Source organism: Hemiscyllium ocellatum, chromosome 44 (assembly GCF_020745735.1).
Source record: "Hemiscyllium ocellatum isolate sHemOce1 chromosome 44, sHemOce1.pat.X.cur, whole genome shotgun sequence".
Classification (NCBI taxonomy): domain Eukaryota; kingdom Metazoa; phylum Chordata; class Chondrichthyes; order Orectolobiformes; family Hemiscylliidae; genus Hemiscyllium; species Hemiscyllium ocellatum.
This window is the reverse complement of record NC_083444.1, coordinates 9,831,080-9,856,205: the sequence shown is the minus strand read 5'-3', so window position 1 is coordinate 9,856,205 and position 25,126 is coordinate 9,831,080. Positions and strand designations below refer to the sequence as shown.

The 25,126-nt window shown below is 50.1% G+C and overlaps 1 protein-coding gene across 2 annotated transcripts in view; it reads left to right on the top strand.

Moving 5' to 3' along the window:
• Window positions 1-25,126, top strand: part of LOC132835253 (ephexin-1-like) — a 48,280-nt gene continuing 23,154 nt past the window's right edge. The window contains exons 1-6 of one of the 2 annotated variants that reach the window (XM_060854639.1): window positions 1-282; window positions 15,608-15,734; window positions 15,916-16,470; window positions 17,788-18,519; window positions 21,207-21,267; window positions 23,093-23,148. In XM_060854639.1, the coding sequence (XP_060710622.1) occupies window positions 15,954-16,470; window positions 17,788-18,519; window positions 21,207-21,267; window positions 23,093-23,148 (1,366 nt within the window). In that variant the 5' untranslated portion in view covers window positions 1-282; window positions 15,608-15,734; window positions 15,916-15,953. The remainder of the gene's footprint in view (window positions 283-15,607; window positions 15,735-15,915; window positions 16,471-17,787; window positions 18,520-21,206; window positions 21,268-23,092; window positions 23,149-25,126) is intronic. The other variant, XM_060854638.1, reaches the window with a different exon arrangement.

The window sequence follows — 25,126 nt, the reverse complement described above, 5'->3', positions numbered from 1 at the left end:
AGTGGAAGACTTGGCAGAGGTATTCCACGCTGCCTCGCTGTAAACTTTTGAGTCTTCAGGGATCCTGCTCTTATTGTTCAAATCAGAGAAAGGCAGACAGATAAACACCCTCCTCAGAAGAGCTCCAGCTTTCGGGATTTCTCCTCACTTTCAAACAATGTGAGCAGGAAGCACAATTGAACTCGCAACCTCATCTGTCTGAAATGATTCTTTTTATATCCCTCCCGCCCCAACTTTGATCGGAATGGTGGCTTGGGCAGCTGACTGGATAATGAGCAGGAGGTAAGCAATTGACACTGTCAAAAAAAAGAACTATTCCTGACTCTGCAACAGGAGTTGTAAGATCAGGAGAGTTAAACAAACTTGGGGAGGGGAAATACATTTGGTGTGTGTGTTATTAAGAGTCGATGTACCTTTGATCAGGTTTTGTGCAGGCAAAGGTCAAGATTTCAGGGAATTTCACAGAGTTATGGGTTTGTGGCGTGTGTTAGTGTTTTCAGAAGGAGCGAGACCCACCTCCTTTTTCTTATATATTTTACTCCAAAAAAGCAGGGAGTTTTGTCTTCGAACTGAGGCCAGATGTGGGAAGACATTGCCACGGTGTGTGGCCTCCCCAGGTGGAATAGCTAGCCACCCACTTCACTGTGGACTGGGGAGGGAAGCAGCCCACACTGGGAAGAACTGCTGCAGGGTAGCCCAGTCAATGTGTTTTGTTCCATTATTTCTCTTCCTTCCTTCCCCCCCCATAAAGGCAAAAATCTTTGCCAAAGTATTGTGGGCAGGTCAGTATCTTGCACAGCAAGAGGGTGAGGCGCCTTCAGGACTGACTCAATGATCCAATATCCGCTCCTGCACTTCCCCAGATTCCTGGCAATGAGACTCCACAGAGTGACGACTGGCCCAAGTTGCAACATGAATGAATCTGAGGTGGGAGGGAGGAACTTCCCAACTAGGAGGGTGTCAGTATTTACAGGGGGGTCCCTGAGGGGAGGGGGGAGGAGTGTGTCAGTATTTACGGGGGGAAGGGGGGGGGAAGTGTGTCAGTATTTACAGGGGGGGGAAAGTGTGTCAGTATTTACAGGGGGGAAGGGGGGGGGGAAGTGTGTCAGTATTTACAGGGGGTCCCCGTGGGGGGGGGGGGGTGAGAGTGTGTCAGTATTTACAGGGGGTCCCCGTGGGGGGGGGGGGGTGAGAGTGTGTCAGTATTTACAGGGGGGTCCCTGAGGGGAGGGGGGAGGAGTGTGTCAGTATTTACAGGGGAGGGGTCCGTGAGGGAGGGGGGTGTGTCAGTATTTACAGGGGGGAAGGGGGGGGAAGTGTGTCAGTATTTACAGGGGGGGTCCCCGAGGGGAGGGGGGTGGAGTGTGTCAGTGTTTACAGGGGGGGGGGTCCCCGAGGGGAGGGGGGTGGAGTGTGTCAGTGTTTACAGGGGGGGGGGTCCCCGAGGGGAGGGGGGTGGAGTGTGTCAGTGTTTACAGGGGGGGGGGTCCCCGAGGGGAGGGGGGTGGAGTGTGTCAGTATTTACGGGGGGGGTCCCCGAGGGGAGGGGGGTGGAGTGTGTCAGTATTTACGGGGGGGGTCCCCCAGGGGAGGGGGGGGGGGGGAGTGTGTCAGTATTTACAGGGGAGGGGTCCGTGAGGGAGGGGAGTGTGTCAGTATTTACAGGGGGGGTGGTCCCCGAGGGGAGTGTGTCAGTATTTACAGGGGGGTGGTCCCCGAGGGGAGAGGGGAGTGTGTCAGTATTTACAGGGGGTCCCCGAGGGGAGGGGGCAGTGTGTCAGTATTTATTGGGGGGGGGTTCCCCGTGGGGAGGGGGGAGTGTGTCAGTATTTACAGGGGTTGGTCCCCGAGGGGAGGGGGGAGTGTGTCAGTATTTAGAGGGGGCGGGGGGTCCCCGAGCTGAGGGGGCAGTGTGTCAGTATTTACAGTGGGGGAGGGGCTCCCCAGGGGTATGGGGGAGTGTGTCAGTATTTACAGGGGGTTCCCCAAGGTGCTGGGTCTGGAATGGGCCTGTCCACCACACTCCTGTACAGTAACCGGGGGTTTCATTCTTGGTTCGGAAGAAATATCTTTTTTTTCCCCATCGGAGGTTCACCTGGTTCTGGGAGAATGGCTGACACCTTCCAGACTGCTGTGAGGAGAGTTTTGCTGTGTGCGATGAACTGTGGAGCTAAGTTGGGTTTGTGTAAATGATGTGCAGGTCATACAGCAAGGAAACAGACCCTTCGGCCCAATTCGTCCATGCCAGTAATCGATATGTCCCAACCTAATGAAATCCCGTTTTCTAGCACTTGGCCCATAATCCTCTGAACCCTTCCTATCCATATACCCATCCAGATGCCTTTTAAATGCACCCAGAACCCTGAGTGCCTGGAATGAAGTCCCCTCGCAATCTCCCTGCCTCTCCTTCTTCCTTTAGAAGGCTAATTTAAACGGGGAGCCTCTTTGGTTACGGTTTTGATCAGCTGTCCTGATATTTTCTCAAAGGTCTAATCTTGTTTGGGTTTGCTCTTTCATGAAGCTGTCGTTAGAAATATGAGCTGTCATGCTGTCAAGCTTGTATATCAGGAGAGTCCAGTCTACGGCATGTTATTGTAGTCCTAGTAACCTTATACTGTCAAGATCTGAACAATCCAAACTATTCTAGTTGCCTGATTTTTGCCAAGTGATCTATACAAAGAGATCTTGATCACTTGGGTCAATGGGCTGAGGCAGACGGAGTTTGATTTGGATAAATGTGAGGTATTGCATTTTGGTAAAACAAGCGAGTGCAGGATTCAGTTAACAGTAGAGTCCCGGGTAGTGTTAAGATTAGAGTCGTGCTGGTAAAGCACAGCAGGTCAGGCAGCATCCGAGGAGCAGGTGAATGGACGGTTCGGGCATAATTCCTGATGAAGGGTTCTAGCCTGAAACGTCAATTATCCTGCTCCTTGGATGCTGCCTGACCTGCTGTGCTTTTCCACTCTAGTCTTGAATCTAATCTCCAGCATCTGCAGTACCCACCTCCTCCCAGGTAGTGTTGTAGAACAGAGAGACCTAGGGATTCGGGTACACAATTCTTTTAAAGTTTGCGTCACAGGCTGGTTAAGAAGGTATTCAGCACGCCTGCCTTTCTTGCTCAAACCTTTTGAGTATAGGAGTTGGGATGTCACGTTGCCATTGTACAGGATGGTGGTGAGGCCTGTTCTGGAGTACTGTGTCCAGTTCTGGTTGCCCCGTGACAGGAAGGATATGATCCAACTGGACAGGGCTCAGAATAGATTTACCAGGATGGTGCCGGGTATGGAAGGGTTTGAGATATAAAATCTGGATAGGTTGCGACCATTTTCACTGGAGGTTGAGGGGTGACCTTTATAGAGGTTTATAAGATCATGGGGCGCATAGATGAGGTGAACGACAAAGATCTTTTTCTTAGGGTGCAGGAGTTCAGAATTAGAGGGGCATAGTTTTAAGCTGGGGGGAGAAAGATTTAAAAAGGAGGTGAGGGTCAACTTTTTTTATAATTTAGATATGGACTGGGGTGTACAAAGTTTAAAAATCACACAACACCAGGTTATAGTCCAACAGGTTTATTTGGAAGCACTAGCTTTCGGAGCACTGCTACAACCACCTGATGAAGGAGCAGTGTTCTGAAAGCTAGTGCTTCCCAAGTTGGACTATAACCTGGTGTTGTGTGATTTTTAAACTTTGTACACCCCAGTCCATATCTAAAGTTAAAAATCACACAACACCAGGTTATAGTCCAACTTGGAAGCACTAGCTTTCAGAACACTGCTCCTTCAAAGTTGGACTATAACCTGGTGTTGTGTGTTTTTTAACTTTAGATATGGACTGGGGTGTACAAAGTTAAAAAACACACAACACCAGGTTATAGTCCAACTTTGAAGGAGCAGTGTTTTGAAAGCTAGTGCTTCCCAAGTTGGACTATAACCTGGTGTTGTGTGATTTTTAAACTTTAGATATGGACTGGGGTGTACAAAGTTTAAAAATCACACAACACCAGGTTATAGTCCAACTTGGGAAGCACTAGCTTTCAGAACACTGCTCCTTCATCAGGTGGTTGTAGTAGTGCTCCGAAAGCTAGTGCTTCCAAATAAACCTGTTGGACTATAACCTGGTGTTGTGTGATTTTTATCTCTTTATACAGGCGGTTCGTGTGTGTGGAATGAACTGCCAGAGGAAGTGGTGGATGCGGGTACAGTTACAACGTTTAAAAGACATTTGTTTAAGTAGATGTGGAGGAAAGGTTTGGAGGGACATGCCCAAGTGCGGGTGGGACTAGTTCAGTTCGGGGACTGATTGGACCAAAGGGTTTGTTTCTGTGCTGTATGACTCTGCCCATGGGGTTTCAGGATGAGAAAGCTCTGCTTTTTTAATGCTGTTACAAAGGTCTGTTAAATCTTTTTCTTAAAATCAATTAAGGACTAGTATATTAAACCGGAGGAACGCATTGGTGCTGGTGAGTTCTGCAGAGGGAGCTGTCCTTGCACTAATTGTTGTGGATGCAGGGCAGATTGAGAGAGGACGGCGTGCCGAACATACGCTACCCCTCTAATGGCTTTTTTGGCACAACGGTGGAGGTGGGGAGGGGGAAGAGGAATCCGTTAGCTCAGTTGGCTGGAGGGCTGGCTTGCGGTGCAGAGGGACCCCAACGGTGTGGGTTCGATTCCCGGGTAGAATACCGAGTGGCCTGGTCAGAGTGGATGTTGGGAAGATGTTTCCATTGACAGGAAAGACTAGGACCCGAGGGCACAGCCTTAGTGTAAAGGGAAGAGCTTTTTAGAACAGAGATATGGAGACACTTCTTCAGCCAGAGAGTGGTGAATCTGTGGAATTCATTGCCACAGGAGGATGTGGAGGCCAGGTCATTTGAGTATACTCAAGACTGAGATAGATAGGTTTCTCATCTCCATTCTCCCGATTTCTCCCAGTAACTCTTAATCCTCAAGAACCTATCAGCCATGATTGAACGACAGAGCAGACTCTATGGGCTGAATGGCCTAATTTCTGCTCTGATGGCTTATGTCTTATGCTGAGGTTACCATGAGGACTCTTGCTTCTCAATCAGATTAAACTTGGTTGTTAAGTCTGTCGTTTCTATCTGAGAAAGCAGTGTTGCACCAGTAGTGTCCCTACCCTTGGGTCTGAAGGTCCCAGTTCAAGGTGGGTATCATAACTTTATTAAAAAGACGACAAACTCCTCTTCCATTAATAGGGGCACGAAGTATAAGAACGAAGAGGTGATTGTTAAACTTCAGTATAAATGTCTACCTTAGCTAGAGTCCTGTGTCCTTAGGGTGAGAAGGTTTCAGAGTGAATACAGGAAGATGGCACTCGGGATGAGGGACTTAGGTAACCTGACAGATTGTATAAGTTATGGTCATACAGCACGGAAACAGACCCTTTGGCTTAACTAGTCCATACCGACCATAATCACAAACTTAACCAGAACACACACACACACACACACACACACACACACAATGCTTTATCATTGAAAAATAGACACTATAGAGTCATACAGATCTTTCAGTCCATACTGACCATGTTCCCAAACTAAACCAGTCCCATCTGCCTGCTCCTGGCTCCTATCCCTCCAAACCATTCCAATTCATGTACTTATCCAAATGTCGCTTAAACGTTGTAACTGCACCCCCCACCTACCCCTTCCTCTGGGGAAGTTAATTCCACACGCAAACTACTCCCTGTGCAAAAACATTTTTCTCTTCTGACCTTAAAAATATGCCTCCTCTTCTTGAAATCGCCCACCTTAGGGAAAAGGCCCTTGTCATTCACCTTATCGAGACCTCTCATGGTTTTATAAGCCTCTATAAGGTCACCCCCTCGGCACTGCAGTGAGACAAAGTCCCAGCCCCTCCTTCTGACTCAAGCCTTCCATTGCCAGTGACATCATGGTAAATCTCCTCTGAATCCTCTCCGGTTTAATGTTTGTTTGTGTCATAGAGATGTACAGCGTGGAAAACAGACCCTTCGGCCCGACCCACCAAGCCGACCAGATATCCCAGCCCAATCTAGTCCCACCTGCCAGCACCCGGCCCCTATCCCTCCAAACCCTTCCTATTCATATACCCATCCAGATGCCTCTGAAATGTTGCAATTGTACCAGCCTCCACCACATCCTCTGGCAGCTCATTCCATACCCGTACCTGAATTTCACTGTTTGTTAATTTTCCCAGACGCACACCAATGTCCAGCGATATATGAATTCAAAACAGCAATGGCTGTAACTGTGCAGGTTTTCTCCCCCTCCCTCCCCCCTACACTGTCCTCACCTTGTACTTCCTTTTTCTGTTCTTTTCCCTTTTTAAAACTGCTGTTGTTTTGACTTTTTTTTCCCCCCAAAGTTCCAAAACAACGCAGCAGCATGCAAAACAGTAATTGCTGCTCCTGGAATTTGAGGAAATCATCTCCTGCACCTAAAATACCTCAAAAAAAGATGAGCCGCTATTACAGCCAGAAACCTTTCCTGTCCTCCGAACCAGAGGACACAGTTTAAAAATAAGGGGGAGGCCACTTAGAACAGAGCTGAGGAGAAACTTCTTCACCCAGAGAGTGGTGGGTGTGTGGAACGCTCTGCCCCAGAGGGCAGTGGAGGCCCAGTCTCTGGATTCATTTAAGGAATAGTTGGATAGAGCTCTCAAGGATAATGGAATCAAGGGTTATGGAGATAAGGCAGGAACAGGATACTGATTATGGATGATCAGCCATGATCATATTGAATGGTGGTGCAGGCTCGAAGGGCAGAATGGCCTACTCTGGCACCTATTGTCCATGTTGGATTTCTTTTCTAGAACTTTCTTTGGAGAAATTGGGGGAGGAGATTTGATCGAGGCGTTGAAAGCCAGGTCAGGTTGAGCTGAGGGACTCGAAGGAAATAGGCAGACTTTCTGAGGAGGAGGAGGAGGATGAGGAACGTGCAGGGTCCCAGAGACGAGGCACAAGGAGAGTCGCGAGGTGCATTCAGGGAGCCAGTGGAAGACAGGGTGGGCTAATTTGTCTCTCCTGTGCGCTGTGATTGTCCTGAATTTTTGATACGTGTCCATTTGCACCCTCCACCCAAACCCCTGTGCCCTTCCCCTCGCCACCTTCTCAAAGGAAAAGAGCCGGGATGTTTTTTTAAAATGACCTCAATGACTTGCATTTCTGTGACGCCTAGTGTCCCAAAGGAGTGGTTATCAAGCAGAGTTTGACGACTGACAGACGTGAGGAGATGATGGGTCAGATGGTCATACGAAGGAGTTAGTGAGAGAGAGAGAGAGAGACGGGCGGAGAACTTGTTTCCGAGTTCAGGGCCCAGGTGCTGGCAGTTTCACGGTTGGTAATTGGGGATGCGTTGTTGCTGAGTCAGGCAGTGATGCAGCGCTGTTGCACCTTCAAGCCGTGCATGAACGAGCTCGGTGGTGACTCCTCCCTGAGCACTGACAGGAATTTGGGAGATGGTTTCAACCTCGAACCACTCCCAATGTCGAGGCTTCCAGACTGTAGCTCAGGCATCAACATGTTTGCCAACTGCACAAACGGGAATCTCGTCGAACAATGCCAAGCCCTTTTATCAGGTGCTTTGTCATGGTCCACGGTGCACCTTTCACCCTGCACTGTCCACTCGCTAGGATCAGGAGGAGGCCGTACACCCCGCTCACCCCTGAATGGCCCACGCAAATCATTCCTGCTTTGAGTCCACAGTGCAGGCTGCCCCCGTTCCCGGACAGTGGTCAGAATGAGACGACGACCAGCGCTGGGTTTAACCCGAGGGTCATCACTGCTCAGACGCTGGGGTTCACAAGGCACATCTGGAAAGGATCTGTGTAGACAGGAGAATCCGTGCGTAAACACACACACTGACAGAGGCATTCACACCCACAGGCAAACACAGTCAGACACATGTGCATGCGCACACAGGCAAACACAGTCAGGCACATGTACACACACGCAGGCAAACACAGACAGACACATGCACACAGGCAAACATAGTCAGAGACACGTGCGCGCACACAGGCAAACACAGACAGACACGTGCGCGCACACAGGCAAACACAGACAGATACATGTGCGCACACAGGCAAACACAGACAGACATGTATGCACACAGGCAAACACAGGCAAACACAGACAGACACAGGCGCGCGCGCACACGCGCACACACACACACACACACACACACACACACAGGCAAATACAGAGACACATGCACACACAGGCAAACACGGACGTTCACTGTGTTATTCCATTCAGCTCTGCCACCACAGGACAAGTTGTAACAATCGTCTTGTATTCAGCAGGCTCCTTTTGTTTAAAGACTGCCTTTAGGAGATTTGTCAGCAGACGGCATTTTGGTTAGAAGCTTCAGTGAATGCCAGAAGCAAAGGTGCAGCCTCAGTATCCTCCTGAAATCACCAAAACAAAAGCGAGGGCTCTCATGGCTGATCAGCCAGTGTGTGGGGGAGAGAGGGGGGGTGGGGGACGATAGCAGGTTGAACATTCACCTCCCCCTCCCCCACCCCTGTTGAGCAGAATCACAGAGGCTGTGCCAACGATAGGCAATACCAGCTTCCCCCTCCCATAGTGGGAATCCTTAGCCCCCTTCCTCCATGGGCGGGTGGAGAATACATCTGCCCCCACCGTCTCCCAGCCTGAGCGAGGGGGGATGTCTGTCTGGTCCACGATGTCTAGCTGGCCCCTGGGCGGCTGGGTCGTCACGGCAACGTCAGTCTTTAGCAGCACGTTGCTGTCTGGAGGTAGGGAGAGTGATGAGGCCTGGTCTGAAAGATATCTCTTTATAATTCACTCAAGGGCATCACAGGCTGGGACCAGCATTTATTCTGCATCCCTAATTGCCCAGAGGGTGGTAAAGAGTCAACCATGTTGCTTTGGGTCTGGAGTCACGTGTAGGCCAGACCAGGTAAGGATGGCAGTTTCTCTCCCTGGAGGACATCGGTAAACCAGATGGGTTTTTTTCTGACCAGGGATTCGCAGTCATCATTAGACTCTTAATTCCAGATTTTCATTGAATTCAAATTCCACCATCTGCCATGGCGGGATTTGAACCCGGGTCCCCAGAAAGTTACCTGGCTCTCTCAATTGACAGTCCAGCCGTAATACCACTCGGCCATCACCTCTCCAACCTCGGGAATTCCCTCCCTAAACCTCACTGGGGTTTCATCGTTCTCCTCATATCTCCTTGAGGCGTTTGGTCCCTGCTCCACCCCCACTCCCCATTTACCGCCCCCCCCATCCCAATATCCCCCCAAGGCACCTCTGCATCAGACTTTGTTTCAGTAGCGATCCGTGTAAGGGCGCTGTGTAAGGTGCTGGTTATACTGCGTAGTTGTTAGCCAGGCCTGTCCCTTTAAGACCGCTCAGTAGCAATGAGGAAGTGGTGATAACAAAGTTCTCGGCATGTGCAAAGCTCATCGGCTCAGTGGTTAGCACTGCTGCCTCGCAGCTCCAGGGACCTGGGTTCAATTCCACCCTCGGGGCGACTGTATCTGTGTGGAATTTCTGTGTTAGCATGGGTTTCCTCCGAGTGCTCCGGTTTCCTCCCGCAATCCAAAAGGTTAGGGTGGATTGGCCATGGGGAAATTGCCCATAGTGCCCAAGGATGTGCAGGCTAGGTGGGTTAGCCATGGGCAACACAGGGTTACAGGGATAACGTGGGTGTGGTTGGGATGCTCTTCAGAGTGGACTCGATGGGTTGAATGGCCTGCTCATATAAGGTGGGGATTCTAATTGTCCGACATTTAGAGTCACGGGGCCATACAGCATGGAAACAGACCCTTCGGCCCAGCTTGTCCGACCAAACTAAACTAGTCCTGCCTGCCTGCTCCTGGCTGGTAACCCTCCAAACCTTTCCCGTTCATGTACCTGTCCAAACATCTTGTACCAGCCTCCACCACTTCCTCTGGCAGCTCATTCCACATACGCACCACCCTCTGTACAAAAAGCTTGCCCCTCAGGTCCCTTCTAAAATCTTTCTCCTCTCACCTTAAAAATATGACCCCCACCCCCACCCCCTCTCCCCTGTGTTTGGACTCCCCTACCGTGGAGAACAGATCTTAGCTTTTCACCCTATCTGTGCCCCTCATGATTTGATAAACCTCTATAAGGTCACCCCCTCAGCCTCCAACGCTCCAGGGAAAAAGAACCCAGCCTCTCCTTATACCTCAAACCCTCCGTTCCCAGCGACATCCTGGTAAATCTCTTCTGAATCCTCTCCAGTTTAATAATATCCTTCCTATAACAAGACAACCAGAACTGGACACAGTACCCCACCTCACCAGTGTCCTGTACAGCCTCAACATGACGTTCCAACTCCAGGACTCGATGGCCTGAGCAATGTATTTCTTCCTGTGTGCGTCATTCCCTGATTTAAACCTCCACTCCAATCCCTCGCTGAAGACATTTATTCAATTTATTCCTCTTTTTTTTAAAAAAAAGTCCCTTTCCTAATGGGTCATCCCAAAATAATTTGCAGCTTTTATAAAATGAGAGAAATCTTTTCTAATGGGGGGGAACACCCAGCAGTCAATTGTATTTCATTATTTGCCCCCTGAATGTGGGGAGTCACTGGCTGGGCCAGCATTTATTGCCCGGGGGGAGGCAGTTGAGTCGACCACACAGCTGTGGGTCTGGAGTTGCGTCAGACTCGAAGAGTGTGGTGCTGGAAAAGCACAGCCAGTCAGGCAGCATCCGAGGAGCAGGAGAGTCGACGTTTCATCAGGAATGTGTGGCAGGGCCCAAGGGGGTTGAGAGATAAATAGGAGCGGGAGGGGTGGGGGAAGATAACTGGGAATGGGGTAGGTGGTGGGGTGATTGTGACAGGCCGGAGCGGAGGGTGGAGCAGATAGGTGGGAAGGAAGATGGACAGATAGGACAGCTCAAGAGAGTAGTTGGAGGGTTGGATTTGGGATGAGGTTGGGGGAGGGGAGATGAGGAAACTGGTGAAACCTACGTTGATCCCGTGTGGTTGGAGGGTTCCAAGGCGGAAGATGAGGCCTTCTTCCTCCTGGAGTTGGGTTTTAAACCAGTCCACGATAAAAAGATGAGGTAGACTCCCTTTCTGAAAGGGACATTAGGGTTGGAGTTATAAGGATAGGCTGGTTAGGCTGGGACGTTTTACCCTGGAGCGTAGGAGGTTGAGGGGTGACCCTTTTATAGAGGTTTATAAAATCATGAGGGGCATGGGTAAGGTGAATGGCAGGTGTCTTTTCCCTAGGGTGAGGGGGGGAGGATTTCGAGACTAGAGGGCCAATTTTTAAGTGAGAGGAGAAAGATTTGAGAAAGACATGAGGGTGGTTTGAACTTGGAATGAACTACAGTTACAACATTTAAAAGACATTTGGATAAGGACATGATTGGGAAAGGTTTGAAGGGATGTGGGCCAGGAAGCAGGCAGGGTGGGACTAGATTAGTTTGGGATTAATTGATTGGAGCAAAGGGTCAGTTTCTGTGCGGTATGACTTTAAGACTCTAGTGAACCAATCGGGGTTTGTAAACACTTGATTGGTTAAGGGGTTGCTGTGGGGGATAGTTTTAACATTGAATTAAACGGTGTGGCAGGCTGGTGAATGAGCTCGTGGGATCCAAAGCAATTTGGATCCAAAATTGGCTCAGGAAGCAACAGGTCACATCACCAACCTGAAGAGACTGGGAGCCCCTGAGAATGGGAGAGTATCTGTTTGACGGGCCCACGCTGAGCTGAGTGAGATTCTGGAACCCCTGTTCTCTAATCCAATTTTGCTTCTCTTCTATCAAATATAGAAATAAAAGATTTATTATTGGGGGGAAAAAAAAGGAAACGGCAGGGGATGTTGCTGAAAGGATGTTTTTGGGATCGTGTCCAGTGATGTACCACAGAGTGTGACATTGGGTCTTCTGCTGTTTGTTGTGAACGTTTAAAGACCGAGACAGGAATGTGACAGAAGGTTTGCAGATGACACGAACATTGGTGGAGTGTGACAGAACGCCTTAGACAACAGGATGATATGGACCGTGTGGTCAGACAGGCTACACAGTGGCAAGTGGAATCCATAGTCATACAGGACAGAAACAGACCCTTCGGCCCCAATCAGTCCATGTTGACCATAATCCCAAACTAAACTAGTATTGAATTGATTTTACGTTTTGAATTTAAACTTGATCTTGAAAAGTGTGAGAGGACTTACAAAGCAAGAGAGAAAAAGTTGAGTGCTCACTGAGATGGCACGGTGGCTCAGTGGGTACAGCACGGTGCCTCACAGTGCCAGGGTCCCCGGTTTGATTCCAACCTCAGGCGACTGTCCGTGTGGAGTTTACACATTCTCCCCGTGGGTTTCCTCTGGGCGCTCCGGTTTCCTCCCACACTCCGAGATGTGCAGGTTAGGGTGAATTGGTCGTGGGAAATTGTCCCGTGATGTGCAGGTTAAGGTGGATTGGCCGTGCTAAATTGCCCATAGTGTCCCGTGATGTGCAGGTTAAGGTGGATTGGCCGTGCTAAATTGCCCATAGTGTCCCGTGATGTGCAGGTTAGGGTGGATTGGCCATGCTAAATTGCCCATAGTGTCCAGGGATGTGCAAGTTAGGGTGGATTGGCCATGCTAAATTGCCCATTGTGTCCAGGGATGTGCAGGTTAGGTGGGTTATGGGGTAAGGGCAAACTGAGGGAGTTAAGGTACGGGATCGACCTAATGTCAGGCAGAGGGGCTGAATGGCCTGTTCCTATGAGCTATTTCACAGGGGATCAGCACAGCTGACCTGGGGTCACTGACGAGGCACTTTCCAATTTGAGAGGAAATTGGTTTCCTGTCAAATGTACCGCCAGCTTTGTTCCTCTTTTATAAATATGCTTTTTTAAAACCAATTCCTCAATTTTCTTTTAAGCGCACGCAGAGGAAGCAATAGAGTTAAACAATAGAGAATTCCTGACCTCCGGCTCCATTTCACTGAGGTATCCTGGCTCTATTCAATAATAACCCCGTGCTGTCCCTGTCCTGGGAGTGTTTGATGGGGACAGTGTAGAAGAAGCTTTACTCTGTATCTAACCTCATGCTGTCCCTGTCCTGGGAGCATTTGATGTGGGAACAGTGTAGTGAGAGAAAGTGAGGACTGCAGATGCTGGAGATCAATATCAAAAAGTATGGTGCTGGAAAAGCCCAGCTGGTCAGGCAGCATCTGTGGAGCAGGAGAGTCAACGTTTCGAGCATAAGCTCTTCATCGGGATTCCTGTGTGAGTTTCCCTACACCCCACGGGACTGTGGTGGGTCAAGAAGGCAACTCACCCCCACCTTCTGTAGGAGCTATGTAGAAATGGGCCCCAAGTTTTGGTGATGTCTACTCACTCACTCCCTCTCTCAGGATCAGACCCAGGCCTGGAACCCTGGAAGTTTGGAATGTTGAGAGGTGTTGCCATGGGAATGTGAGGCGATGTAGAGGCGGGAGGGGGCGAATGTTGAGGGACTGAGGTCCCAGACTGGGAAATCAAGGAACCTGGAAAAGCAGCAATACCAGAGACAGTCCACTGTTAAACATGACCCTGTCTGATCTACTCCAAATCCCTTCCTAGATTCCTGCACCTTTGAATAAAGGCAAAATGGAACATAGAACAGGCCCTTTGGCCCTCAAAGTTGTGCCGATCTTTTATCCTACTCTAAAGTCAGACTAACCTACATACCCTTTATTGTACTAACTTTCATGTGGGAATCAGTTTAGCTCCGTGTGATACCAACATTGTGGGTTCAATTCCCATCACCGGTTTGAAGTTATCATGAAGGACCCTCCTCCTCACTCTCTGGTGACCCTTTGTTTAAAGCACCACCAGTTGCGTCTCTGTCTCTCTCTCTCTGTCTCTGTCTCTCTCTGTCTCTGTCTCTCTCTGTCTCTGTCTCTCTCTGTCTCTGTCTCTCTCTCTCTCTGTCTCTCTCTGTCTCAGAGAGGAGCCCCTATGTTCTGGTAAGACTATGGTGATGCAAGAAAAACCTTATCTTGTGCCTATCCAAGAGTCGCTTAAATGTCCCCAATTTCTCTGACTCTACTACCACTGCTGGCAATGCATTCCAAACACCCACCACTCTCTATGTAAAGAACCTACCTCTGACATCTCCCCTAGACCTTCCTCCAATCACTTTACAATTATGTCCCCTCATGATAGCCATTTCCCCCTGGGGAAAAAGTCTTTGGGCCATCCAGCCTTTCATCATCTTGTACACCTCTAACAGGTCACCTCTTGGCCTCCTTCACTCTGATGAGAAAAGCCTTGGCTCCCTCAGAATATTGTGAAACAGCTGGAGAAACGCAGCAGTATCTGTGGAGAGAGAGAGAAGCTGAGTTAATATTTCAAGTTCAGTATGACCCTCCTTCAGTTAACCTTTGACACCCTCATCTATCAAGAATTTCTGTCTAAGTTGGCCGTTGATGTACTCGGTGACCCAGTCACCACAGCAGTCTGGGGTGGGCAGAGAGAATTCCAGACGTTGACAATCTGAGGAAAACGATTCCTCCTCGTCTCTGTTTTTAAGCTGTGACCTATGATTCTAGATTCCTCTGAGAGGTCACATCTGCCCACCATCTACCTTAGGGTAGACTGGTTAGCAAGGTTAGATCTCATGGGATACAGGGAGATCTAGCCATTTGGGTACAGAACTGGCTCAAAAGGTAGAAGACAGGGTGGTGGTGGAAGGATGCTTTTCAGACTGGAGGCCTGTGACCAGTGGAGTGCCACAAGGATCGATGCTGGGTCCACTGCTTTTTGTCATTTATGTAAATGATTTGGATGTGAACATAGGAGGTATAGTTAGTAAGTTTGCAGATGACACCAAAACTGGAGGCATACTGGACAGCGAAGAAGGTTACCTCAGATTACAACGGGATCTGGACCAGATGGGCCAATGGGCTGAGAAGTGGCAGATGGAGTTTAATTTAGATAAATGCGAGGTGCTGCATTTTGGAAAGGCAAATCAGGGCAGGACTTATACACTTAATGGTAAGGTCCTAGGGAGTGTTGCTGAACAAAGAGACCTTGGGAGTGCAAGTTCATAGCTCCTTGAAAGTGGAGTCGCAGGTAAATAGGATAGTGAAGAAGGCATTTGGTATGCTTTCCTTTATTGATCAGAGTATTGAGTACAGGAGTTGGGAGGTCATGTTGTGGCTGTACAGGACATTGGTTAGGGCACTTTTGGAATATTGTGTGCAATTTTGGTCACCCTGCTATAGGAAGGATGTTGTGAAATTTGAAAGGGTTCAGAAAAGATTTACAAGGATGTTGCCAGGGTTGGAGGGTTTGAGCTACAGGGAGAGGCTGAACAGGCTGGGGCTGTTTTCCCTGGAGCGTTGGAGGCTGAGGGGTGACTTTTATAGAGGATTATAAAATCATGAGGGGCATGGATAGGGTGAATAGACAAGGTCTTTTCCCTGGGGTGGGGGAGTCCAGAACTAGACGGGCATAGGTTTAGGGTGAGAGAGGGGAAAGATTTAAAAGGGATTTAAGGGGAAACTTTTTCGCTTAGAGGGTGGTACGTGTATGGAATGAGCTCCCACAGGAAGTGGTGGAGGAATTGGAAAGGTTTAGAGGGATATAAGCCAAATGCTGGCATGTGGGACTATTACTCTATTTCAGATATCTGGTCGGCCTGGATGATGTGGACCTAAAGGTCTGTTTCCGTGTTCTACTGTATGATCTCTGCACAGCAGGATCCCAATAAGATGCGACATGACCGGGAGATCTGTTTTGATTTTGTCATGACGTAAGTTAAGGGGTGAACTTTGACCCAGGGATATGGGGGTTGGTAGGAGCTCCCTTGCTCCTGTGAAAATGAGTCTGTTGGATTTATTCAGGAGATGTTCATTCCAATTGACCTGATCCTGATCAGATCCCGAGGTGGAGTTGATAAGTCTGAGCCCTTTTTTGTCTGTTGCGTTTCTCAGAAGCGTCTTGGGGTGTTGACGAGCAACCCGTTTCTAAGATGGAGTCGGTGGCCAAGGAACCATTGGAGACGGCGACACTGAAAGGGGCCTCAAAACTGCAGCCCAAGCCACCCTTGAAACCCAAGCCCCCCGTGCTGGCCCACGGGGCCGGGAAGCAGGACAGAGCTCACGCTGCCGCCGCCGTTCTAGAACCTTCCGCCGAGACGAATGGCCCTCCGGTCCCTGCCAAACGGAAGACCTCGGATGAGGCAATGGCTGGAGACACCCTCTCCAGTTCCGGGAACGTCCGGAAGATGCGGGAGTTGTTCGACAAGGCTTCGGGCCTAGCCGAGGGCGAGGAGCCAGTAGCCAAGGAGCGACCGGCTCGAGGTCTCGTCCGGTCAGAACCAGCGCTGGACATTCCCAACGGGGCCAGGCCCGTGCCCAAGGCCCGGAAAAAGCCCCTGGCGAGGTCAGCGGACCTGACCGATGACCCAGTGATACATGGTGAGGGTGGTCCCCCAGTGCCCAAGCGGCTCCCTTTGGAAGTACATCCCAGCCAGGAAACTTCGAAAGGTACACAAAACATTGTCCTCTCTCTCTCCCTCTTCCTCTCGCTTTTCTATCCTTCCTCCTCTCTCCCTTTCACAACATCCTCCCACCTCACGCTCTCTTTCTCTCTCATCCTTTTTCCTCTCTCTGTCTCTGTCTCTCTGTCTCTGTCTCTCTCTCTGTCTCTCTGTCTCTGTCTCTGTCTCTCTCTCTGTCTCTGTCTGTCTCTCTCTCTCTCTCTCTCTCTTATCCCCCCCGTGTCTCTCTTTCTCCCTCTGTGTATGCGTTTCTCGCACTCCCCCTTTCTCTCCCTCTCCCCCTCGTGCCCCTCTCTCTCCCCCTTTCTTCCTTCCTTCCCTCTCTTCCTGCCTCTCCCTTTCTCTCTCTTCCTTTCCATCCACCCCCTTTTTTTTTTTGAAAATTACTCCCCAAACCTCAGCTCCCGAAGATTCCAGGAGAGGGTGGAGTGTTGTCCCGTTCTGCCACACCAGCACTAGATAAATTTTGATTCGATTGATTATTGTCCCATGTACCTCGGTACAGTGAAAAGTTTTGTTTTGTGTGCAGCACAGGCAGGTCACACCATACGGAGTGTATTCGGGTGAGGGAAAAGAGCGAGGAATAGAATGTTACAACTGCAGAGAGGGTGCACAAAGGGCAAGGTCATTGTTAAATTTAAGAGGTCCATTCTGGAGTCTAGCAACAATGGGGAAAAGGCTTGTCTTGAACCTGTCGATACATGTTTTTGTATCTCCTATACGACAGAAGACATTGTTTATAATCTCGTTCAATGTAGGAAGGGTCTTTGATTGTAAATGGATGGATCTCTCAGAAACAGATCAGATTCTAATAGGACTGGAGAGGGTTATACGCAGGAACGTTGTTCCCAATGATCAGTGACTCCTGAACCCAGGGGTCATAGTTCAAGGATACCAGGTGGGCCATTTAGGGCTGAGACAGTGAGGAATGTCTTCACCCAGAGACATTCTCTCTCTCTCACCCAGAGAGTGGGGAGCCTGTGGAATTTACTGCCATGGAAAGCGATTGAGACCAAAATATTGACATTTTTTTTTAACGGAGTTAGATATTGTTCTTGGGGCTGCAAGCAGGAACGGGAGAGTGAGTTGGACAGTCGGCTATGATCCTGTTTGAACAGCAGAGTGCCTCGGAGGGCTTGCCTCCTGCTGGTTTCTACGAATGGTGGGTGAGGTACAAAGAGCTGAACAGCCTAGTTTCTAAGTTTTGACGCCAGGGGTGAGTTTGTCAGGCGATGGTTGGTTGATTTATTTCTTTGAAAGCCTGATTTCCGCGCACCCTCCCCCCTTTTTCTCTTTCCCGCAGGACTCGCGATGGAGTTGCCAGCGGCCGGAGAGACGGCTGAAGTGTGGCACTGTCCGTCCGGCTGTCCGTGCATGTGTCACCTCCAAAGGCCCGGGATGGTGCTAGTCTGGAAAGCGCTGCCCGAAGGCCAGGACGAGACAGACGGTTCCGATCACTCCGGCTCGGATTCCTCGGGGACCGGGCATTTCCGTTTCATCCTGCACGTCACCGACGCGGATCTCTCCGGGACAGAGGAGAAGGAAGGCGTCACGCTCCCGGAGGAGGTGGAGGAGGCGGCCATTTTGAGAGACGGTGCCAATGGCAGAAACGGCGCCCTCCCCCTCCCGCCCGGGTCAGAGGTCGTCCCTAAGGAGGACGGGCTCCGGCCCCAGCCGCCGGCCAGGCCCCCCCACACGGTGCCCAAACCCCTACGACGGAACAGACCGGTAGCCCCCGTGGCGGATGCACCGCACTTACCTCAGCAGAGGCTCGCTCTCCTCAGGCAGCGGTACACGGCCTCCGACCTGGACAAGATCTCCAAGTGCGTGGGCGAGCTGAACCTCCACATCCAGAAGCGGCAGCTGCCCACAGCCGGCGAGCAGCGCCCCCCCGCGGCGGAGGAGATGGCCTCTCGTCGGCCCGTAGCAGCCTGCGGCCTACAGGAACCCCCCAGCCCCAAGGTGACGCGCTCGGCACCGCCTAGCCCCAAAGACAAGCACCAGCCGGGGATCTACGACGCAGTGTACGACCTGGGTACGGACTGCTTCTGGAACCTTCTCTTCTCGCTGGGAGGACTACACCTCCCCCCCCCCCCCCCCCCCCCCCCCCCCCCCCCCCCCCCCCCCCCCCACCCGGTTCAGTGTCCGAAAGCCTCTCTACCACCGTCTCACCACAGCAGGCGTAGGCATTCAGCCCCTCGAATCCACTCCTCCGTTCAGTGTGATCACCTGCCTCCATATCCTGAGTCTTTACATTCTCCCCCAAGGCCCGTTTGGACTAGTTGAGTGGGTGGGCAAACATGGGTAATTTAGCACGGCCAATCCACCCTAACCTGCACATCCCTGGGCACTATAGGTAATTTAGCACGGCCAATCCACCCTAACCGGCACATCCTTGGGCACTATGGGAGAATTTTCTATGGCCAAGTCACCCTAACCTGCACATCTTTGGACCGTTGGAGGAAACCCACGCAGACTCTGGGAGAATGCGCAAACTCCACACATTTGTTCTCCCTGTGTCTGCGTCTGTTTCCTTCCAGCCTGCTGCTCGTCTGCTTTGGATTCCAGCATTTGTGTGTTTTTATTGTTTTGTCTGAAGCTAAGCCCCCCCCCCCTCCAACCCTTGAGCTTGAAGGCCTGGATTTAGCTCTGATTTAACTGCGAGGGATTTTTTTTAAAGTAAACCTAGGCTAGGGATGTTGCTAAAACAGACTCAACAGCTGAGACCTGTTTGTCTCCCTCACGCACGTTGTGGGCTGGTGATCGGGAGTTGGAACACTGGCTCAGGGTCCAGACCAGGACAGCAAATGGAGGATCGATCTCCCAGTCTGGACATACATTCATCAAACAGTACAACACAGGAACAGGCTGTTCGGCCCACCATGTTGTGCTGTTCCTGACGCCAAAAGCAAGTAATTCCTTCTAGAACAGAACAGCACAATACAGGCCCTTCGGCCCTCTATGTTATGCCGGCCTTTTATCCAATTCGAAGATCAGACTAGCCTACATCTCCTTCATTTTACTATCTTGCATGTGCCTATCCAAGAGTCGCTTAAATGTCCCGAATGTCTCTGACTCTACAACACTGCCGTCAGTGTGTTCCATGTACCTGCCACTCTGTAAAGATCCTACCCCTAAACCTTCCTCCAATTATCTTTTAAAATTATATCCTCTCGTGATTGACATTTCTGCCCTGGGAAATGTCTCTGGCTTTCCTCTCATCGTCCTGTACACCTCTATCAAGTCACCTCTCATCCTTCTTTGCTCCAATGAGGAAAGCCCTCACTCCCTCAACCACGGTGGCTCAGTGGTTAGCACTGCTGCCTCACAGCGCCAGGGTCCCATGTTCGATTCCCGCCTCAGGCGACTGTCTGTGTGGAGTTTGCACATTCTCCCCGTGTCTGTGTGGGTTTCCTCCGGGTGCTCCGGTTTCCTCCCACAGTCCAAAGATGTGCAGGTAAAGTGAATTAGCCATGGAAAATTGCCCGTGGTGTTGGGTGCATTAGGGAAATGGGTCTGGGTGGGTTACTCTTCGGAGGGTCGGTGTGGACTGCTTGGGCCAAAGGGCCTGTTTCCACACTGTAGGGTAATCTAATCTTTCTTCATAAGACATGCCCTCCAGTCCAGGCAGCATCCTGGTAAATCTCCTCTCTTTTTAGATTAGATTAGATTAGATTACTTGCAGTGTGGAAACAGGCCCTTCAGCCCAACAAGTCCACACCGACCCGCCGAAGCGCAACCCACCCATACCCCCACATATACCTCTTACCTAACACTACGGGCAATTTAGCATGGCCAATTCACCTGACCCGCACATCTTTGACTGTGGGAGGAAACTGGAGCACCCGGAGGAAACCCACGCAGACACGGGGAGAATGTGCAAACTCCACACAGACAGTCGCCTGAGGCGGGAATCGAACATGGGACCCTGGCGCTGTGAGGCAGCAGCGCTAACCACTGTGCCACCGTGCCGCCCACAAATGAGGTGACCAGAACTGAACACAGTATTCCAAGTGTGATCTAACCAGGGAGGAGAAAGTGAGGTCTGCAGTTGCTGGAGATCAGAGCTGAAAATGTGTTGCTGGAAAAGCGCAGCAGGTCAGGCAGCATCCAAGGAGCAGGAAATTCGACGTTTCGGGCATAAACCCTTCATTCCTGATGAAGGGCTTATGCCCGAAACGTCGAATTTCCTGTTCCTTGGTCTAACCACGGCTCTATAGAGCTGCAACATAACCTCATGGCTCTTAAACTCAATCCCCCCTGCTAATGAAAGCGAGCACACCATACGCCTTCTTAACAACCCTACCAATCTGGGTGGCAACTTTGAGAGATCTATGGACATGGACCTCAAGATCCCTCTGTCCCTCCACAGTGCCAAGACTACTGCCTTTAACCCTGTATTCTGCATTCAGATTTGACCTTCCAAAATGAATCCCTTCTGCCTGCCCTTGCTCCATAACCCCCCATTCCTTGCATACGCATCTGCTTATCTAAAAGACCCTATCATATCTACCTCCACCATCGCTCCTAGCAGCACGTTTCAGACTTTGTGTCAAAAATAGAACTTGCGCCTCGCATCTCCTTTGGAACCTGCCCCCCGTCTCACCTTAAACACCCGCTCCTTCGTCTTAGACGTTTAATCTCTGAGGGAGAGAAAGGGTTAACGGTCAGAATCTGTCAATATTGTGCCGTGTTGCTTCAACATGTTATTGTTCTTGGCAGCTCTTGATGATGGTTCAAGACATGACGATTATGAGGCCCATCTGGAGATTGTAGAGCACAGGTGAGATCACTTCCTGTCCAACTCTCCTCCCAGGGCCGCAAAGCGATCTCTCCATTCTACTGTCCTTCACGGGCGAAATTCCCGGACTTTTCTGGCGTTGATGTCACTGAATGGAATGAGCTTTATTGTTACATGCATGCCCTCCAATCAGGTGCAGCGAAAAGTTTACAACTCGCTACGTACGGCCACCATCTTGGATCCAGGCTCCCTGGGTACAGATTCTTCAACTGGAGGGGGGGAGGAAATAAATATTAGAAAAATAAAGGAATGGAAACTCCAGCAATCCCAAATAATTAGAAAACAGTGAAATGAGAAGTTCGGAATTACAACCTTTCCATCCCAGCATCTAGCCTCCAGTCCACACTGGGCCCTGACTCCAGCTGTACTGGGCACAACTCTTTCAGTATCTTGGAGTCATACAACACAGAAACAGACCCTTCGGTCCAACCCGTCCATGCCGACCTGATATCCTAAATTAATCTAATCCCATTTTGCCACCACCCGGCCCATGTCCCTCCAAACCCTTCCTATTCATACACCCATCCAGATGCTTTTTAAATGTTGTAATTGTACCAGCCTCCACCACTTCCTCTGGCAGCTCATTCCATACACGTACCACCCTCTGCATGAAAAAGATTTACAAGGATGTTGCCAGGGTTGGAGGGTTTGAGCTATAGGGAGAGGCTGAATAGGCTGGGGCTGTTTTCCCTAGAGTGTTGGAGGCTGACGGGTGACCTTATAGAGGGTTGGAATGTAAAAGCAGAGATGTGCTACTGAAACTTTATAAAGCTTTGGTTAGGCCCCATTTGGAATATTGTCTAATTTTGGGCCCCACACCTCCAGGAGGGACATACTGGCACTGGAGCGTGTCCAGCGGAGATTCACACGGAATGGTAGGCCTAACATACGATGAACAACTGAGGATCCTGGGATTGAGTTTAGAAGGTTGAGGGGAGATGTAATAAAAACATACAAGATAATTCATGGCTTAGAAAGGGTGGATGCTGGGAAGTTGTCTCTGTTAGGTGGGGAGACTAGGACCCATGGGCATAGCCTTACAATTAGAGCGGGTCAATTTAGAACAGAAATGAGACATTTCTTCAGCCAGAGAGTGGTGGGCCTGTGGAATTCATTGTCACAGAGTGCAGGGGAGGCCGGGATGTTAAATGTCTTCGAGGCAGAGATTGATAAATTCTTAATCTCGCAAGGAATTAAGGGATACGGGGAGGGTGCAGGTAAGTGGCGCTGAAATGCCCATCAGCCATGATTGAATGGCGGAGTGGACTCGATGGGCCGAATGGCCTTACTTCAACTCCTATGTCTTATGGTCTTATAAAGGTTTATAAAATCATAAGGAGCATGGATAGGATGAATAGACAAGGCCTTTTCCCCAGGGTAGGGGGAGTCCAAAGCCAGAGGGCATAGGTTTAAGGTGGGAGGGGAAAGACTTATAAGGGACTTGAGAGGTATCTTTTTTCACGCAGAGGGTGGTGTGTGTATGAAATGAGCTGCCGGAGGAAATGGTGGAGGCTGGTACAATTATAGCATTTAAAAGATATCTGGATAGGAAGGACTTAGAGGGATATGGGCCAAATGCTGGGAAATGGGACAGGATTAATTTTGGAAATCTGGTTGGCATGGCATTGAAGGGTCTGTTTCCGTGCTGTATGACTCTGTGACTCTGTCTATCTGCTGTTGTGATGTGTCAACAACAGTTTGTGAATGAAGGCCTTCCCTTTAACCATGGTGTGCGTTGGAGTTGTGTAATAATTCAGATGGATTGGACCGCTAATGACGACTGTTTCGTCTCTCCTTTTTATCGTAGTGATGTAAAGACTGGCATTTGGAACTCAACCAACTGGGCATCCCAATTTGAGAGCGGTAAGTATTGAGTAACGATTGTGGTGTGGGATATCTGAGGAACTTGGGTTGATAGATGCTGACAGTACAGTACAGGGTGGCTGTGGAATGACAGTCCTCATTGTGAGAAGCCCTGCTTGGAGAAGTATGACCACCTCTACTTGAGAAAAGGATGTGAAATCTGGTCCATCGAAGGGTTACCAGGGACATGAAGAGAGCATGGGGAAGCTGGGATATCTCTCCGCGGAGCATAGAGAGCCACAGGGAGACTTGTAGAGCCATTCAGCACAGAAGCAGGCTCTTCGGCCCAACCAGCCTATCCCGACCATAATCCCAAACTAAACTAGTCCCAGATTCTGGAGTAGAGTGGTGCTGGAAAAGCACAGCAGTTCAGGCAGCATCCGAGGAGCAGGAAAATCGACGTTTCGGGCAAAAGCCCTTCACACTCCTCAGATGCTGCCTGAACTGCTGTGCTTTTCCAGCACCACTTGACTCCAGAATCTGGTTTCCAGCATCTGCAGTCATTGTTTTTACCTAAACTAGTCCCAGCTGCCTGCTCCTGGCCTGTATTCCTCCAAAACCTACCTACCACCGTGACGTGACATCTCAACTCCCTCTACCCAGTGGGCCCAGCAATGGAGGCGAACATCTCAAACGTCACCTTTAACCCCCTCCCTCCTCCCCCGTCTACCTGTGACTCCACTTCCTATGAGCTACGTACCTGACTTAATCGGGATGTTTTAAATCCCAAGCCGTGGTTAGGGAGAGACCGCTTCCGTTGGCGGGAAGTTCAGTAATCAAGGGGGTCTGGTAGGAAGGTAATTAACTGAAGAATCTGAGATGGCGGGGGTGGTGGAATTTTGAGAACATGTCAGATTTCCTAGTTTTAGTTTTTTTAGATTAGATTACTTAGTGTAATCTTCAGCCCAAGTCCACACCGACCCACTGAAGCGCAACCCACCCAGACCCATTCCCCTACATTTACCCCTTCAGCTAACACTACAGGTAATTTAGCACGGCCAATTCACCCTGACCTGCACATTTTTTGGACTGTGGGAGGAAACCCACGCAGACAGGGGGAGGATGTGCAAACTCCACACACAGTCGCCTGAGGCGGGAATTGAACGCGGGTCTCTGGCGCTGTGAGGCAGCAGTGCTAACCACTGTGCCACCGTGCCGCCCACTGAAAGAGACCTAAGGGGCAACTTTTTCAGGCAGAGGATGGTATGTGTATGGAATGAGCTGCCAGAGGATGTGGTGGAGGCTGGTACAATTGTGACATTTTAAGAAGCATTTGGATGGGTATGTGAGTAGGAAGGGTTTGGAGGGAAATGGGCCGGGTGCTGGCAGGTGGGACTAGATTGGGATGGGATATCTGGTCGGCGTGGACAGGTTGGACCGAAGGGTCTGTTTCCATGCTGTACATCTCTATGACTCTAGATCCTGTGTCACAGAGAAGGTTTACCAGAATTGGAGGACATTAGTTATGAGGAGAGGTTGGCTAAACTCAGATTATTTTCACTGGAAAGGTAGAGGCTGAGGAGCAACCTGATCGAGATCTATAAAATAATCTCCAACATTAGACATGATTTGGAGATGCCAGTGTTGGACTGGGGTGTACAAAGTTAAAATTCACACAACACCAGGTTATAGTCCAACAAGTTTAATTGGAAGCACTAGCTTTCGGAGCGACGCTCCTTCATCAGGTGGTTGTGAGCGTCACTCCGAAAGCTAGTGCTTCCGAATAAAACTGTTGAATTATAACCTGGTGTGGGGGGTATTTTTAACCAGAGGTATGGATAGGATGGATAGTCAGAGGCTTTTTCCCCAGGGTGGAGAGCTCAACTACAATCGAATACAGGTTCAAGGTGAGAGGGGGAAAGTTTAGGGGAGAAATGGGGGGACAGTTTTCACACGGAGGGTGGTGGGTGCCTGGAACTCACTGCCAGTGGAGGTGATGGAAGGAGGTAACGTTGGCAACGTTTAAGGCGTGTCTTCA